Below are 15,957 nucleotides of genomic sequence, written 5' to 3'. Positions count from 1 at the left end.
AAAAATGTTTGTAAAATAATATTTTTATTGCATTGAGTGCATCTATTATAGTTTTATATGATACTTTTAACTCATGGAGCTTTAACCATCAAAATTTGTCTTAGATTTGTAATAAAAAATCAGTGTTATACGATATAAAAATAAACTACTATAATTCAGAATTTACAAAAAAAAAGTTGCAGCTATGCCCATCAAGATTCTGATAACGAATCAAGTCAATAATTTGAAGATAAGAATACATTTATTCATTGCTTAGGTATAAATGTAATTTGATAAATTTAAAAAAAATTGTTTAAAAATATAATGAAAATGTGGAGAAATTGGCTCGTATCTTACCTACTGGTAAAAGTTTTGAAAACCATCAGCATGGATCTCTACATATCTTTATCACTTAAAGTTTAATGACAACATTCTTTTATTCAAGTCATCTAGAAATACTGGTTCATTTTAAAAATCCACCGAGGACCAGAAAAAAAATCATTTTGGTATTCTTTTTTTACCGATCAATTTTTATTGAAATATTTGTGTTTTTTTATTAATTTTAAAATTACAAATATTCAAAATCAACATTGTTGCAGCAGTACATCGGATTTGAATTGTGATGTAAGTTCATATAAGATATATAAAAACATGTTACAATAATGAATACAGGGCCCTTACGAAGTTACCCCGACACTGTAGAGCGAGTGGTATGTTTGCTTCAGCACAAATACCACACTGGAATGCGCCAATAAGACAGAATGAGCTTCCGGGAGAGGTATGTGGGACATGTGGTAGCACAAGAGCGCAGTCTTGCGATTGCCACAGAGCTAATTTTCTCGCATCATCTCTCCAGAATTACGCAATGTAATTCACAAAATTTATATTTTTTTTATACTATAGAGCTGTAAAAAAATATGGCTGACTAAGCTTGTGTCGGGTTGTGGTCCCGTGGTTAATGTCGCGGACTCTTCAGAATTTCTCGGCTCGAACCCCTTTACCACAACTTGATACCTATTTCTAATAATGAGGTGCTTAGGCTCACAAAACTAGTATGAAATTGAAGTATTTTTGTAAAATAATAAAATCACAAATATTTCTAATTTTATTTTTTTTTAAAGTATTGCACTCACCGCTCAGTCAAGCCGTATTTTTTTAACATATTTGATTATTGTTACTCCATAGTATAAATAAATAAATCTAAGACTCAAAATAATGACACTTTATTTATTTATTTTTTTTGCATTAATTTTGTGGTAAGACATGACTAAATTATAAATAAAACACTTTTTTTTTTAATTGACATAACTTATTGGTTTATAATTAAATTATGAGTAGTTAAGTAATGTTTTGATTCAATTAAAACTTATTTTAAAATTAATTGTAAATAGTTTTGATTGTAAAGTTGTAGCTTTCTATCTGACCTGTTGTATGAGTAAATAAATAATAACCTATATGTATATTTTATGGATTTAAAGTAAAGTCAAATGCATTTTTATTAATTATTTTATTTCGTATAAATTATCACAATCATTTTTATTCAACACATGATTCTTATGTTATCCCATTGATTTTTAATAGTTTAAATATAAAGTATAATTATAACTTTATAAGTTACGGACAGTATTACATTTTCAGCTATATGTTAATAATTTATTCAGGTATAAATAAACATAGTTAATGGGGTAAAGGAAGCCGGTGATGATATTGCTGTCTTTTAAAGATACTGCTTTTGAAGTCACTGAAAACAAAAATGAGATCATATTAATAAAATTAGTAAGTGTTAAATTTGAATAAAATATTTGGGTAGAAATAAAACGTCAATAAGAGCCATGTATCATTAGTAATGGATGGCTTTCGGTCATTAGTCCATTCGGCAAAATTTCCGTCGGCCGATTGTCCACCTGAATATTGCTTTGACAGCAAAATGTCCAACCACGTGTAAAAAATGCTGACGTTATTTTTTTATGGAAGCAAGATGGTAAGTTTTGTACTTTTTGAAGTTTTTGGATGGTCATAGAGAGAAGTGTACAATATTATTGCTTTTTGGGAGAGGAAAAGGATAAGGAAGAGTAGGTAGGAAAAGTAGAATACCAGTATTGTTTAGAGAACTCGAAGTTGTTCACCCTACTTATACTTTTACTAGTATAAAATATTTATATATTGCTTATAAGTATGAGTCCCACGGTTAGTAGCATATACGAGTATAAACAAATATAATGACAGCTCAATGTCATTAACTGAATTTATCTGAAATACTCTATTTTTTAAAACTCTTATCTGCACCTAATAGTTCATAAGGTACCGCATCATATCAAGAGTGTTTTCTTTGTCCTTAATTACTTTAAAACGAAGTTATAAGTCCCGTGATTTGGGTACAATTCTGGGGTCACATTGTACAAAGAAATCAATGAAAAGTGTTTATACTTTCACACTCCTAGGTGTCGAAACTCTCTATAATTACAAAAAAAACTCATAAAATAGTACATCTTTTTTTCTCTAAATGGTAGAACAATTTTTGTGATTTGTGAATTTTTGTAACAAAGCGATTTTTTAAATAATGACATTGACTTCTTGCGAATATTTATCAAAAATTAAAACTGTTAACTTTTCAAAAAAAATTTCAATTTGAAAAGAAGCATATATCATTTTTATACAAAACAGGATGGAAGTCTGAGCACCCCAGGATTTAGGACCTGGTATTTGACTGGCTTAAATGACCATTTTATACTTTTGGGTAACGTTCACCAAGAATGGTAGAAACCAATCATTCAATATTCGTATTGTTTCACAATTTTTCCTTGCATGTACTAGTTGTTATTTGATAGATTTGGAATTGTAGGGTGTTTAGTTGAGAAATTTATTAAGTATACAGATTTTTCCAATTGATCATCTCAAGTGAAACACTTATAATATTGATATATCATCCGTAGTGTGAATAAACCTGTGTCTGATAAAAAAATTGAGACATTGATTAATTATTTAAAAAAATAAAGTATCAGTTAAATGTCTCTCAAGTCATTTATCAGTAAAATTTGCAAGTAATTTAGTAAAATTATAAGACTTTTACCCCTTTCAATTCTTGGAGCTCCTCTACTAGATCTAAGATGAAGCTCCGCTGATTGGGCGTAGAGATTCAAGACTCTGGCAGTACACTTCAACATTGGAGGTCCACTACTAAAGTGTTCTGGTAGAAGCAAAAGAGAAACTGAGAACTGGTTCTGGATTAGTCCTCCCTCTACTTCACGCTGTTCTAAGCGACCTGGTAGTATCTAAAATAGGAAAAAATACTGGTTCATTTAAAAATGCCATCATTTAATTACATCAAAAACTTCAAATATTTTTTTATGAATTTATCATATATCTTGCCCGAATTGAATAATATTCCCAATTAATAAAAGAGTTTAATTTTAGATATATGCAAAAAATATCTTCAAAACAAATTTTCAAGTATGTGAAATACTTCAAAAAAATATCTACTGACTCTTATCCGCACCCAAAAGTGCCTAGAAGACTTTATGAAATTGATGCAATGTTAAGTCGATCGTCATGTTTAATTAATGACTTAAGTATGTCAAATTCACGGTACACAAATAAATAAAATATAATGTATTATTTATCTTACATTAATCTTTTTTTAATTTAAAATTTATTTTGTAGTGTACAAAGTATGGTTTTACGAACATAGATAGTCTATATTACACAGTTTGTGTGCTTATTCAAATGCGATAATGACAGATCTCAGTATTCTAATATTTTTAAGTTTTTCGTCTCTGTTGATATAATTTATCAAGTAAAATTTAAAAAAAAGGACGGTATATGAAATCGTACTTTTTTTTCAAGTAATGAAAAGTCATTTAAATAACACACGATCGTGTCGTGAAATACGGTTTTGATCCCCACCCTACTAATATTTAAAGTGAAATATTAGTTTATTATAAGGATGAAAATGCTTTCATTTTTAAAATATAAAAGTTAATGATAGTAGAAGGAAAACCATAAAAGGTATTTTTTATAACACATATTTAAAACCCACTTAAGTAATTGAATTATTGTATTTTTTCTTACCTCTATATTATTAATTAACATTGTAACATTAGGCCTCGGTCGCGCAGGGGGTGCTGTACAATTAGCCCTCAGAATATCCCCTGGATCGTAAAGTGAATTCTCCGCCACTATCACAGGACTTCCTTGGGGAATGCCTGGAAATAATAAAATGTGAATACATATTACTATGTGGTTTTTGCGTGACTTGCTGCATGTGACAGGTATTTCTATGTTTTTTTTGTAGTTATTAAATATAAAGGTATGTTTATTGACAGAATTAAAATGATGTTTTTAAATTTCTTCATTAAAGTCCAAAAATGCAAATTATTCGTATCGTTATTATTATTGTACGTAAAGAGAAATATGATACTTATTTATTTTTTTACAAAAATGTTAATAAAATTAGTATATAACCACTCACCGAGATTTTTACGTCTACCGGTTTCGAGACGTACCCGTCTCTTCGTCAGGACAATCACTAACACAGCATGCAAACAATACTACCCTTCACCACCATAGCACCATTTACACACTCAAAACTAAACAAAATGTCTAACACATGCGATTTTTGGTCGACCCGAAGACCAACATGCACTATAGTTTTCAATACAGACATGCGTTACGAGCCGAAGTTAAACGTATATTTACGTTTAATATACGTTTAACCTCGGCTCGTAACGCATGTCTGTATTGAAAACTATAGTGCATGTTGGTCTTCGGGTCGACCAAAAATCGCATGTGTTAGACATTTTGTGTAGTTTTGAGTGTGTAAATGGTGCTATGGTGGTGAAGGGTAGTATTGTTTGCATGCTGTGTTAGTGATTGTCCTGACGAAGAGACGGGTACGTCTCGAAACCGGTAGACGTAAAAATCTCGGTGAGTGGTTATATACTAATTTTATTAACATTTTTGTAAAAAAATAAATAAGTAAAAATGACTAACCACAAAGTAAATGCTTTAAATATTAATAATATTGAGAATATAGAAATATGATATCTTTCAAGTATTGGCCGTGATTGTGTTTTAGAACGTCTGTTGTTGCGATGTTAGTCTTTTCACAGTGAAATGTCAAATAATACTGAACAAAATTATCATAACAGTTCAACACAACTCAAACGTAATTTTTAAATTAAAGTTTATTGAAGAAAGGACATTTTTGATCACACGCCATATTTATATATGTATATATACATTTATTATAGAACCTGAATAATTGACTTCTGCTAATTTTTTTCGATACCAAAATAAATAAATAAATTATTTATTGCAATATTAAGTTGACACCTTACAATCGAAAGAAATACGATACATCGAAGTTCTTTATATTAACTATCCCTTCTGTATCTGAGTTTGCACAAATTTCACCAAAAAGTGTATTGGATGCTTATGTTTATTACCAATTATTTAATCTTAAATGTCAACTAAGTACCCAGTATTTTATTAAAGAACAAAAAATTGTTTTCCAAGTTGTAAATATGGGATATCTAAATGAAAAAAGATGAAGTTATAACACGCATTTCTGAATTTCTTCGAAATTGTCAGTTACGCTAGTTAGGAGAAAGACGGCATATCTGAAACGTGTGACAAATCACTTTGACTCTTTCAACGGCTGAGATAATGTTGTCTTAATCGGATTCAGTGACACACACACCATTAAACGATTACATGATAAGGTGGAAGAATATTAGGAACGGGATTATTAACCCAGAATCTAAGTAAACAAGTAAAGTGTTGGCAAATATAACTTGTCCCCTTCTATAACGTAGTGGATGGTTTTGGTGACACAGTGTGATGCCAAATGCATCGAAACACGTATCACAATAGATTTTAAAAAATACTTGTACTTTCCAAGTAAAAGTTAAATTAAAAATACACAGATATTAATTACCACAAGGTGACTGTCGAATCAATTAATAAAATTTAAATTGGGTTGACTAAGTAGTTAAAATATAAATTTCCATATAAAATCAATGCCAATAGGTACATGGAGAAATTTTTATGAAGTATAAAATAATAGCAATATATTATTAGATTAAAACCAATATTTTTAGCTTTTCCACTTTATTTTTATTTGACCAGCGACCGGATTTCGTCGTTACTGACATCATCAGACTGTTCTGATGATGTCGGTAACGACGAAACCCGGTCGCTGGTCAAATAAAAATAAAGTGGAAAAGCTAAAAATATTGGTTTTAATCTAATTATATATTAAAATGCAATTCCATCACGAAGTGTCAGTGGATAATATAAATCTATTAAATAAAAGCAATGTTATTCGATTAATAATTTAGTAGGATAAAGAAGATTTTAATGTTGCCAGAGCAAAAATGAATTAAAATCAAATTTTCGGGAACGTTCTTTTGTTTGCGTCGTTACCGTCTAGTTTGACAATTATCTCCACCTGAGTCAGCGAGAACGGGGAGATCTATTTCGGTTTTAATGAAACGGAACTTGTTTCCTACTTTGAAAACAATCTTACGCGGATCTGTGTTGCAAGTTCTGCACCTGGAAGAATCGCGGGAAATGTCCATGGAAATATATTTCACCGGAATTAATTTCTGTAATGGATTTCGAATAGTTTCCGCCCGGGACGGTAATGGCGGAGCGTGATCAATTAATTATGGCGACACCGTTCTCGCGCGGGAACATTGATAATTCGATTTTCAAAAGTTGGTTAGACAATCAATTTTGCCGCGCAAATTAGCTCACTTAATTTATAATGTACTCGGGTCGATGAATAATTGTTTTTCAAATTATCGAGTTATCGTAATAATTTCAAATATATCATATGTAAAGTGAATTTTAAGTGCTAGAAACGAAATTATTTGAGGCAAGTGAAGGAAATTCAAATAAATTGGAAATTAGACGAAATAAAGTGATGAGAATGGTGCTGAAGAAAAAAAGATTTTACAATAATATAGAAATAATTTGAGAAGAACTGAACTGGTTATCTATTGTATAAAAATGAGAATTAAATTAAATATACCGATCTTTATATAAAAAAAATTAAACAATAAATTACTCAAATATTTTAAGGATAAAATAGTATTAAACGAAAATTTTCATGAACATATTACTAGAGATAAGGATAAAATAAGACTGCCATTGTTGAAAAAAACTGAGTCACAAAATAGTTTAATATGGTTCATGTATTTAATGGTTTGAGAATGTATAATGAGATGCCGGAATGTATGAAGAATGAAAAGAGTCTGAAAGAATTTAAAAGTTAATGTTTTGTTTACTGTGAGGAGATGTAAATGAGATGGTTTATATTAGTGTAATATAAACTAATTGAATAAATAAATAATAAAAGAATAAAATCACTAATTAATCCGTAGATAGTCAAAGATAAAAGATCGCTACACTAAGGTTTCTTTGTTATCATGTCTGCCTACTCCTGCGGAGAAGTGGCGTGATGTTTGGTTAGTAAGTTACATAAAGATAAGAAACACTTCACAAAATGCAATTATGTTAATATGGACAACAGTCCTTTTCAATTATATATTTCAATTCCTCAGTTAACAAAATACTTAGCAATCACAGAGGCGCCGTGACTTAGTTGGGTAGACGCTCGACTGCGAAACTGGCGCAGTGGGTTCGATTCCCGACAATTGCAAAATGAATTCAAGAAAGGTTTATTTTGAATTGTTCTGGGTGTTTGTGATGCATTCTTCATATTTACCTTCCCTATCCTTACTATCCTACCTGCAGACAAGCATCTACAAAAGGCGCTTTGCGGATCATTCCTTTAAATATATGTATATATATATATATATATATATATATATATATATATATATATATATATATATATATATATATATATATATATATATATATATATATATATATATATATATATATATATATATATATATATATATATATATATATATATATATATATATAAATTTACACATCATATCGAGTCACATGACATTACTAATAAATTTTTTAATGCTCATTTTTTAATTATGTTTAAAATACTCATTCCCTTATAATTTTAAAAATACTTTTTTTTTACATAATTTTTTTAAATACTCATCTCAATAATTTTTAAAATACTCAATTCTCAATATTTTTTTTGAAATACTCCTTTCTAAATCATTTTTAAAAACTATTTTTTTATTTCTTTAATGTTTTTCGCAGATACTAAGTACACGTTTAACCCAAATGATGACAAGGTCCTTGTCGAAACCGGTTGGAGAAAAAAAGGACCAATACAAAGTGTTTAAAAACAAAGTTGACTTAAGTTCTTTATTGAGAAAAATATGACTGCTATATATTTAATTTAAAGTTAATTATTTAATTCATTTTTCATATTATGCTGCATTCATAAAGATGTGTCGTTTTGTATACATATATACATATTTATATAATAAATAAAAAACCCTTATCCACACCCCAATGGTGCATAGGGCACTGCTTCATATAAACGCAGTGCTATCTTGATCGTTTACACATGAAGGAAAGGTGATCAGCCCTTTGCTTCAGGTACCAGTCCAGGATAATATTGAATAAATATTACAATGAAAATATCACTTATATTTATTTGACCCCCCCCCTGGGAATCGAACCCGGGACCTCCAGAACGGTAGCCGAGCGTGCTGACCATTACACTACGGAGGCGGACATATTATATATACATACGTATATAGTATGTATTAATATACGTATGTACGTTTGCAAACTCCATTTTTTTAAAAATTCTTTTAAACGTGAAATTAAGAGTACAAGTCTCGAGTTTTTATTCGACCATTCAATTAAAAAGGTACAGTGTTGGGAAAAAGATAAGACCTTTCTTTTTCCTTTGTAAAAAGTTAAAGGGCTATTTTGTACCGATGCTGCAACTGCATTTGTAATAAATTATTTAATTTTATTCTTATTCGCGTCGGTTCAATAAATAAGCCAGGTATCTTTGTCTTAATTGGATTCTGGAGACAGAGCAATGTATGGAGCAGTACCTTGGTCAGGGATGGCAAACATTTTTGAAAATATAATAATATATCGTGCTCCGAATTAAAATGTATCACATATTTGTGAAACTTCAGATTTTTAATATAAACAAAGCATGAATACCTCGGAAAAAATTAAGTAGGTACTTATTAATGGCAAAATAAAATAAATAAATAAAAAATAGACTTCACATAATTTTTTTGACATGTATATCTCAACAAAGATGTAGAATAATATGGAAGTCTGGGCAGTTACTAATTTAAGTGATCGATTTACAAACGTGTAACATTCACCAATTCTACCCATTATTGACAACCACACCATTCAAATTCATGAAAGTTCTATACATATATATGATCCAATTTCGAAACATTGTGCTTGAATCACTAAAATTTCACTAAAAATAGACTTAATCAAAAAAATGTAGAGCGCTAAAAACTTCATCATTATTGAGATTTTTGTTATTGGATGCTTGTTGCCAATTTTTTATTTATTTTTTTTGATTTTTGTTATTGGATTTAAAACTGGTAGCTTTTAAAAGAATACAAGCACAAGTACTTTTGTCTGTAAGTCTAAACTTTGAAAAAATGTATTTTCACTCTTATTTTTTCCCTTCATTCGCGTGCCGTGCGAAATCATCTCGTGCGCCACCTATGGCACGCGTGCCATAGGTTCGCAGTCCCTGAACTAAGGCATTTGCGCACTCGGACAATTTTACACTCAAAATAGATTTATCTTGTAAAGGAAAGATAATGGTTGTCTCGAAACGGAGGAAGTTGATTGGTTTTGTAAAAATGTTCTCCAAGAGCGGCTGTACAAAAACTAATTAAACTTTTGTCAAAATCTCTCATTTTTAACACCGTGGGGAACTGTCATAAATCCGGATTGTCGGAGATACAATTAGGACTTAGGTAAGAACCAGATTGGTTCTGAAAATTTTTTTTCAAACAACAAAATTACACTGATCCCAAGCAATCTGAGATTACGTGATGTTCTGTTTTACTTTCATGAGGTTTTAATTTTATTTTAATAAAAGTTGATGTATTAAGCAATTTATTAGGACTGGATACTAATTAGGATAAAAACTAGTAGGTCGATTAAATGCCAACTCGTTTTAATGTTATATCTCTAAATAGGTAAATCAGAATTGTGAAAACGTTATATCACAAATCTATGATAGTATTAAACATATGTAAGATATTTTTAAAAAATAATTGTCATACATATTATATTTGCTTTTTTTTAAATGAAATAAATGTAGGTGAGTAAGGTTTATTTCAAAAGTTATGAAACTAAAAACCTATGACAATGCTTATTTATTAAGTAAAGAGGTTACAAGTATAACAAAAAATAAAATCAGCGTAGCGTTTACTTAGTATCGCTTTATTCGTGTTACGTATTAACAGGTGTGTTAATATGGTTTGTACGCGCGGAACAAATGATCGAAGAAAAAATGGTAGAACAAATGTTTGAAACGAATGTAGTTTTAATAATAAGAAGCCGAAGAAAACCGATGAAAACTTAGCTAACAGTTCAAAAACTTGAAAGAAGACATGCAAGGCCAAGAATTAAAATAATCGGCGTGTGTGTATAAGGAGACGCATGAATATGGAAGAGTGACAGAGTGGTATGGCTTTCTTTTATCTCTGCCTACCCTCGCAAAGTGCGTTGTGAGGGTTAGTACTAAATAGTAATTAACTACAATAGTAAAAATAAAATTAATATGTTTTTACACATAATCAATTATTGTATGTATTGTACTGTACTAAAAAAAGTATTTTAGATTTTTTTTGTTTCTTTAAAATTACTTACGTTTTCCCGAAATTAGGAAGTAATAAGTTTCAATTTCTCCTGTCTTATATTGTATGCATTAATATAACTATTGAATTAAGCAATTTTCGAGTAAATGAAATAGCACACGACCTTTTCACTAATGTACATAGTTATGTTACTGGATTAACTATCACTATATATAATATATGAATGTACAACATTTCAATTCATACTTACTCACGACTTCTAAATACCCCGAGGCCACCGCAGTAGAGAATGAAGGGGCGTCAGCAGAAACTTCGCAAGTGAAATTTCCTGTTAGGGTGAAATCAACCCTTTGTAGAACAACCTGCGTTGCATTGGAACTCGCGAGCTGCACCAAAGGGCAAAGTTTAATTAGTTCAATTCCCACTACGTTCCGCATAACCCGATCCCCATTTAATAATTACTTTGTATAACCTACAATCATATGTACATATTAATGATTTTAAATGTAATTTGTTAGTATTTTAAAGTAAATAAAAGCGATACCATCGCCCAAAAAATAATAAGAATAACTATTTACATAAATAAAATAAATAAATATTAATTTAGTGTTTCGGGTTGTGGTCCCGTGGTTAGTGTCACGGACTCTTGAGTCAGAGTTTCTCGGTTCGAACCCACTCTACCACAATTTGATACCTATATCTAATAATTAGTCGCTTGGGTTCACATAAATAGTATGAAATTGAAGTAAGTGACGGAGAGAAGTACCCAAATATTACGATTAATTTATATGAAATTAGAACTGTTGAGATGTTTGAATTGTTATCAAGGAATATAAAATATTTGCACAAATTTAAAAAAAAAATTTTTTTTTTTTTAAAAGACAATTTTAAAATGCCGTATTTTTTTACTACACTTTTTAAAAATTCTTTATAACTCACTTTTTTTAAAGTTAGGGTTTATTTATAAAGAAGTGTTTTTTCTTTTTCATTATTTCAGAAAAAAATTGAATTATACTGTCACAACCCGCTTTAACACACTGCTTAATGCAATTCACCAGGACATCTAATCTGTATGCTTTGTAATTTTATATTTTTTAAAGAAATAATTAAATTAGCCTCATTTTCTTGTTATTTTGACTTTTCTCGCTTTGAGCTATTGATGACCAACTTTTAATTGTGTTTTAATTTCAATAAATGAATAAAAATTACTTAATTTTAAAGGCGGTTCTGAATAAAGTACGCTCTATAATATAATTAAATTAATACGCACATCAACGTATATGCCCGAGAATGGGAATACTCTTGTGGCAGGGATGTCGTTAAACGCATATCGATAGAATTCCCGGTAGCCCCTGTACCACTTGATACAGTACAGGGGTTCGTCCTTCAATTCGTAAACACACTGTAGCGTCACACTTCCCCCTCTCTCTACAGCCGCTGGGTAGATTCGCACGTCAGCGATGCTCAGGCACCAAATCTCTGAAAGAAAATATAAAAATTTAGGATAAAAAAAAAAACTGAAAAAAAATGCTGAAAAAACGAGAGGGGTGGTATTTTGAATGGGGTAACTTTGTTACTTCAATAGTTTTAAATTTGGTGATATTTGGGATAATAAATAATAAAAATTAAAAAAAATTAGCTGACACCTTATGGGACATTTTACAATCTTTTTATAATTTATAAAACATAACCTTTGTTATTCATTATTTATATTTTTGCTACTATCATTGCAATCGGTTTTGCTAAATAAATACCTTGTCTTCTTCAGAGATGGATTCATACTTAACTTAAAACAGAGAAATATTCTTACGTATGTGAGTAGGTGGTATAATTGTTTGATAAATAAATGTGGTTAAAAACAAAGTTTGTGGTTTATCACGAGTTATTTTATAAAGTTTAAAATATAAATTCTCATTGTTTCTTTATTATATGGATCGACAATCGGTTTCAAAATACCAAAGTCGAAAAATTCAGAAGCTTAAGATAAATGGTATCTACACTATGTAAATTTCGATTTTGTGTGAAACTGCTGAAATGTATCCAATAAAACTATTTTTATATGAATCTTAATTAAATTATATAGGAAAGTGGACAGCGCATAAGATATATATTTTTTTTATCACTACACTGTTTTTCAATATGATATTCTAGACTGTTACTTGAAGCGCAGGCTGGTTTATTCAGCTTTAATATTTTATAATTATTAATTGAGTTGCAACTGTCCAATGTAGGGGTCCAATGTGATTTTACTAATTATTTGTATGAATCGCATCCTAATCCAAAACAAAGCTTGATATATAAAAATTGGCTTAAACGAATATTTGGTCACGAGTTTTAGTTCTCATTTCCACCAATATTTATATAAACTGATTTAAAAAATAATTATTAAAATATACTAATACAAAAAATAAAATTCAAATAAATTTTTGCTATTGAAATAAATCTCATTTAAGATTTAAAAAAATGTATTTTTATCTTATTTTTATTAAATACACACATACTTAATTTAAATACTTTTTTCAGGGATTCAAAATTTGTTAGGAAATGGATTCGAGTTTTCAAATTTAAACTTTTCCATGACAACAATCACAAGACCATCCTCTTAAAACTAACTCATTCGAGAGTTTTTTTATTTAAACTCGGTTCGAATTGTATTGTCAATTAACTTTTTTTTAACAACATACTTTGCTTCAATCAAAAACATATTTATACCAATAAAAATGTAATGAATGAAACGTGTATTAATTAACAGTATATTAATTGAGTGTTTTTGCGGAATTCAATGATAATAAGTACCTACTATGATAACCTTTTTATCTAACTTAACATACAATATTTGAGCAGCAAAATATTTTTTTTGTCTATTACATCATTTGATAAAAAAGTGTAGATAACCAATCAATTGACCACTTAAAATTAGTATGACTTCTTGGTATCATATTAAAAAATAAAAATAAGTTCACCGCAAAGTGGCCACACAAATCATTATTTAATTTTCTTTAATACATCATATGACAAAATTCTCTGGATAAAGTTTCAATCAATAGTCAAAAAACAGTGAACGTTTTTCTCTTTCATAAATAAAAATAAATGTTGTTGTTTTGTGTTAATATCTAAAGATGAAAGAGAATAAAGAAGTCTGGGCATTTACAGGGCTTATAACCTATAATTTTCTTTGTAAAGATTCTCAGACTTCCATACATTTCTTCATCTATGTTAGTATATCGTTCGCCTCCGTAGTGTAATGGTCAGTACGCTCGGCTACCGTTCTGGAGGTCCCGGGTTCGATTCCCAGGGGGGGTAAAATAAATATAAATGATTTTTTCACTGTACTATTTATTCAATATTACCCCGGACTGGTACCTGAAGTGGAAGGCCGATCACCTTTCCTTCATTTGTAAATGATCAAGATAACACTGCGTTTGTATTACGCAGTGCCCTATGCACCATTGGGGTGCGGATAAGGGTTCTATATATGTTAGTATATCAACAACAAAACTCAATACTTTATTTTTTATCAAATAAAAACAAAAATAATAATCATACCATGCTATTAAATATGTACATGTACGTATAAAAATGTGTTTAAAGATACTGAATAGTAAAAAAATAAAAATAGTGCTATTTACAGATTTATTAAATTATATATTTACGGCCGTAATTGAATTTTTAGAATAAAATGAAAAATAGTTAAAAGACTTATAATAAAAAGAACATTGTTAAGCTTTGTACATATGTATATACGTAGTAAATTACTAGATTATGAAATTTGTAAAGAAAAACAGTTGAAATACTTAAAATAGTACTTATATAGAAAATAGAGTAAGGAAAATTAGTTATAATATGAAATGTGATATAACTTGTCTGAATGTTAAAAAACAGTGTAGATGAAAACGGTTAACGAATTAATACAAACATGCCTACAACATACACACATTAAAAAGTTATAATATGTTCAAATCAGTACTTAAAAGTTATGTTTACTTTAAAGTTATATTTAATATACTTACCATTCACAAATGAGATGATGGCTAAAACAAAACTTAAATTGAAGTACATTGTATCTTCACACGTTACTAAAAAATACAGAAGATCTTTGTTTTCGTTCCTTGACGTGCCCCGAGATAATGTATGTGTCACTCAAAGCACGAACACTTAGGATTTCACTTAAAAACTTAATGTTCTTTTTTATACGTTGTTTTGAATACATCTCCATTTCTAAGCACTTATATAATTGTTAAAATCATGCAGTGATAATAGCTTATGTAACAATATTCTGAGTCATCATTTTATACGTCTCTTTGGTATCTTTCCCGCCATATTCGTGATGATTTAAATGAAATATTTCGCTCCCTAATTTGTTTGGAGCTACGACCACGTAACGCCGGAGCGTCGGCGTCGGCTCGCAACAAGGCGTCGAAACGAACTGAAAGACGTCCAGACGCACGGATGTGGGAATGGGCGGATCTAGCTATGCGAGTCTCTTAACAGATTGCTGCATTACCTGATACGTAATCACAGGATTTGTGGTAGGTCAAGTATGTACTTTCAAATATTTAATTTATTTATTTGTGATAACGAGAGTTATTTAAAACACTCTTCTTAACATCCATTGTTTACATTGTGTAATACCACTTTAATATTATATATTATCACCTTACATTATATAATAATCATATAATAACATATAATTATTATATTTTATATTATTTTAAATTATATATTTTTATATATTATTACCATACCACAAAGTTATGATTTTTTTTTTAATATACAAAAAAGAGTATTATTTATTTTTCTTTCATTCTACACATCATGACTAATTACAATTTTCAAAATTGTGCCTTTATTGGGTTTTCTCGTACCAAGGGCATATATTGCAATACTAAAATATAAAATAACGTGAAAAGTAAATTATTTTTGAAATGCAATCAAATACAACATGGCCGAATGATGCGATAAATTTCAAATCTACCATCTAGTTTGTAAAGCTTTTTTATCCATAATTTTATGGAAAATGGAAGCAGGTTGTACAATCTTATTACAAAATTATCAAAGCTCTTTTGACCAAAAGACATATTTATTAGATTTTGTTTCATGTATTTTTGTATTTTGGATCTATGTATGTACGTTTTCATAAATTGTGTTTATGGTGATTTGTATGTTTTGCTGGGAGGTATTTTCTTGTAAGATATAGAAGAATTCTTAAATGCAT

The 15,957-nt window shown here is 29.4% G+C and overlaps 1 protein-coding gene across 1 annotated transcript; it reads right to left on the bottom strand.

Annotated features, from left to right (window-relative positions):
* Positions 1-1,471: 1,471 nt before the first annotated feature.
* Positions 1,472-15,171, bottom strand: LOC148300202 (uncharacterized). Its single transcript, XM_088275112.1, has 6 exons — positions 14,753-15,171; positions 12,013-12,221; positions 10,993-11,128; positions 4,048-4,181; positions 3,050-3,251; positions 1,472-1,720 (listed from the first exon to the last, which is right to left on the bottom strand). The coding sequence occupies exons 1-6, from the start codon at positions 14,799-14,801 to the stop codon at positions 1,614-1,616; spliced, it is 837 nt and encodes a 278-aa protein (XP_088131238.1). The 5' UTR covers positions 14,802-15,171; the 3' UTR covers positions 1,472-1,613.
* Between the last annotated feature and the right edge of the window lie 786 nt (positions 15,172-15,957).

Source organism: Brachycentrus maculatus, unplaced genomic scaffold (assembly GCF_059751285.1).
Source record: "Brachycentrus maculatus isolate JH-2025_06_01 unplaced genomic scaffold, ASM5975128v1 h1tg000790l, whole genome shotgun sequence".
NCBI lineage: Eukaryota > Metazoa > Arthropoda > Insecta > Trichoptera > Brachycentridae > Brachycentrus > Brachycentrus maculatus.
This window is presented reverse-complemented; position numbering and strand designations above follow the sequence as displayed.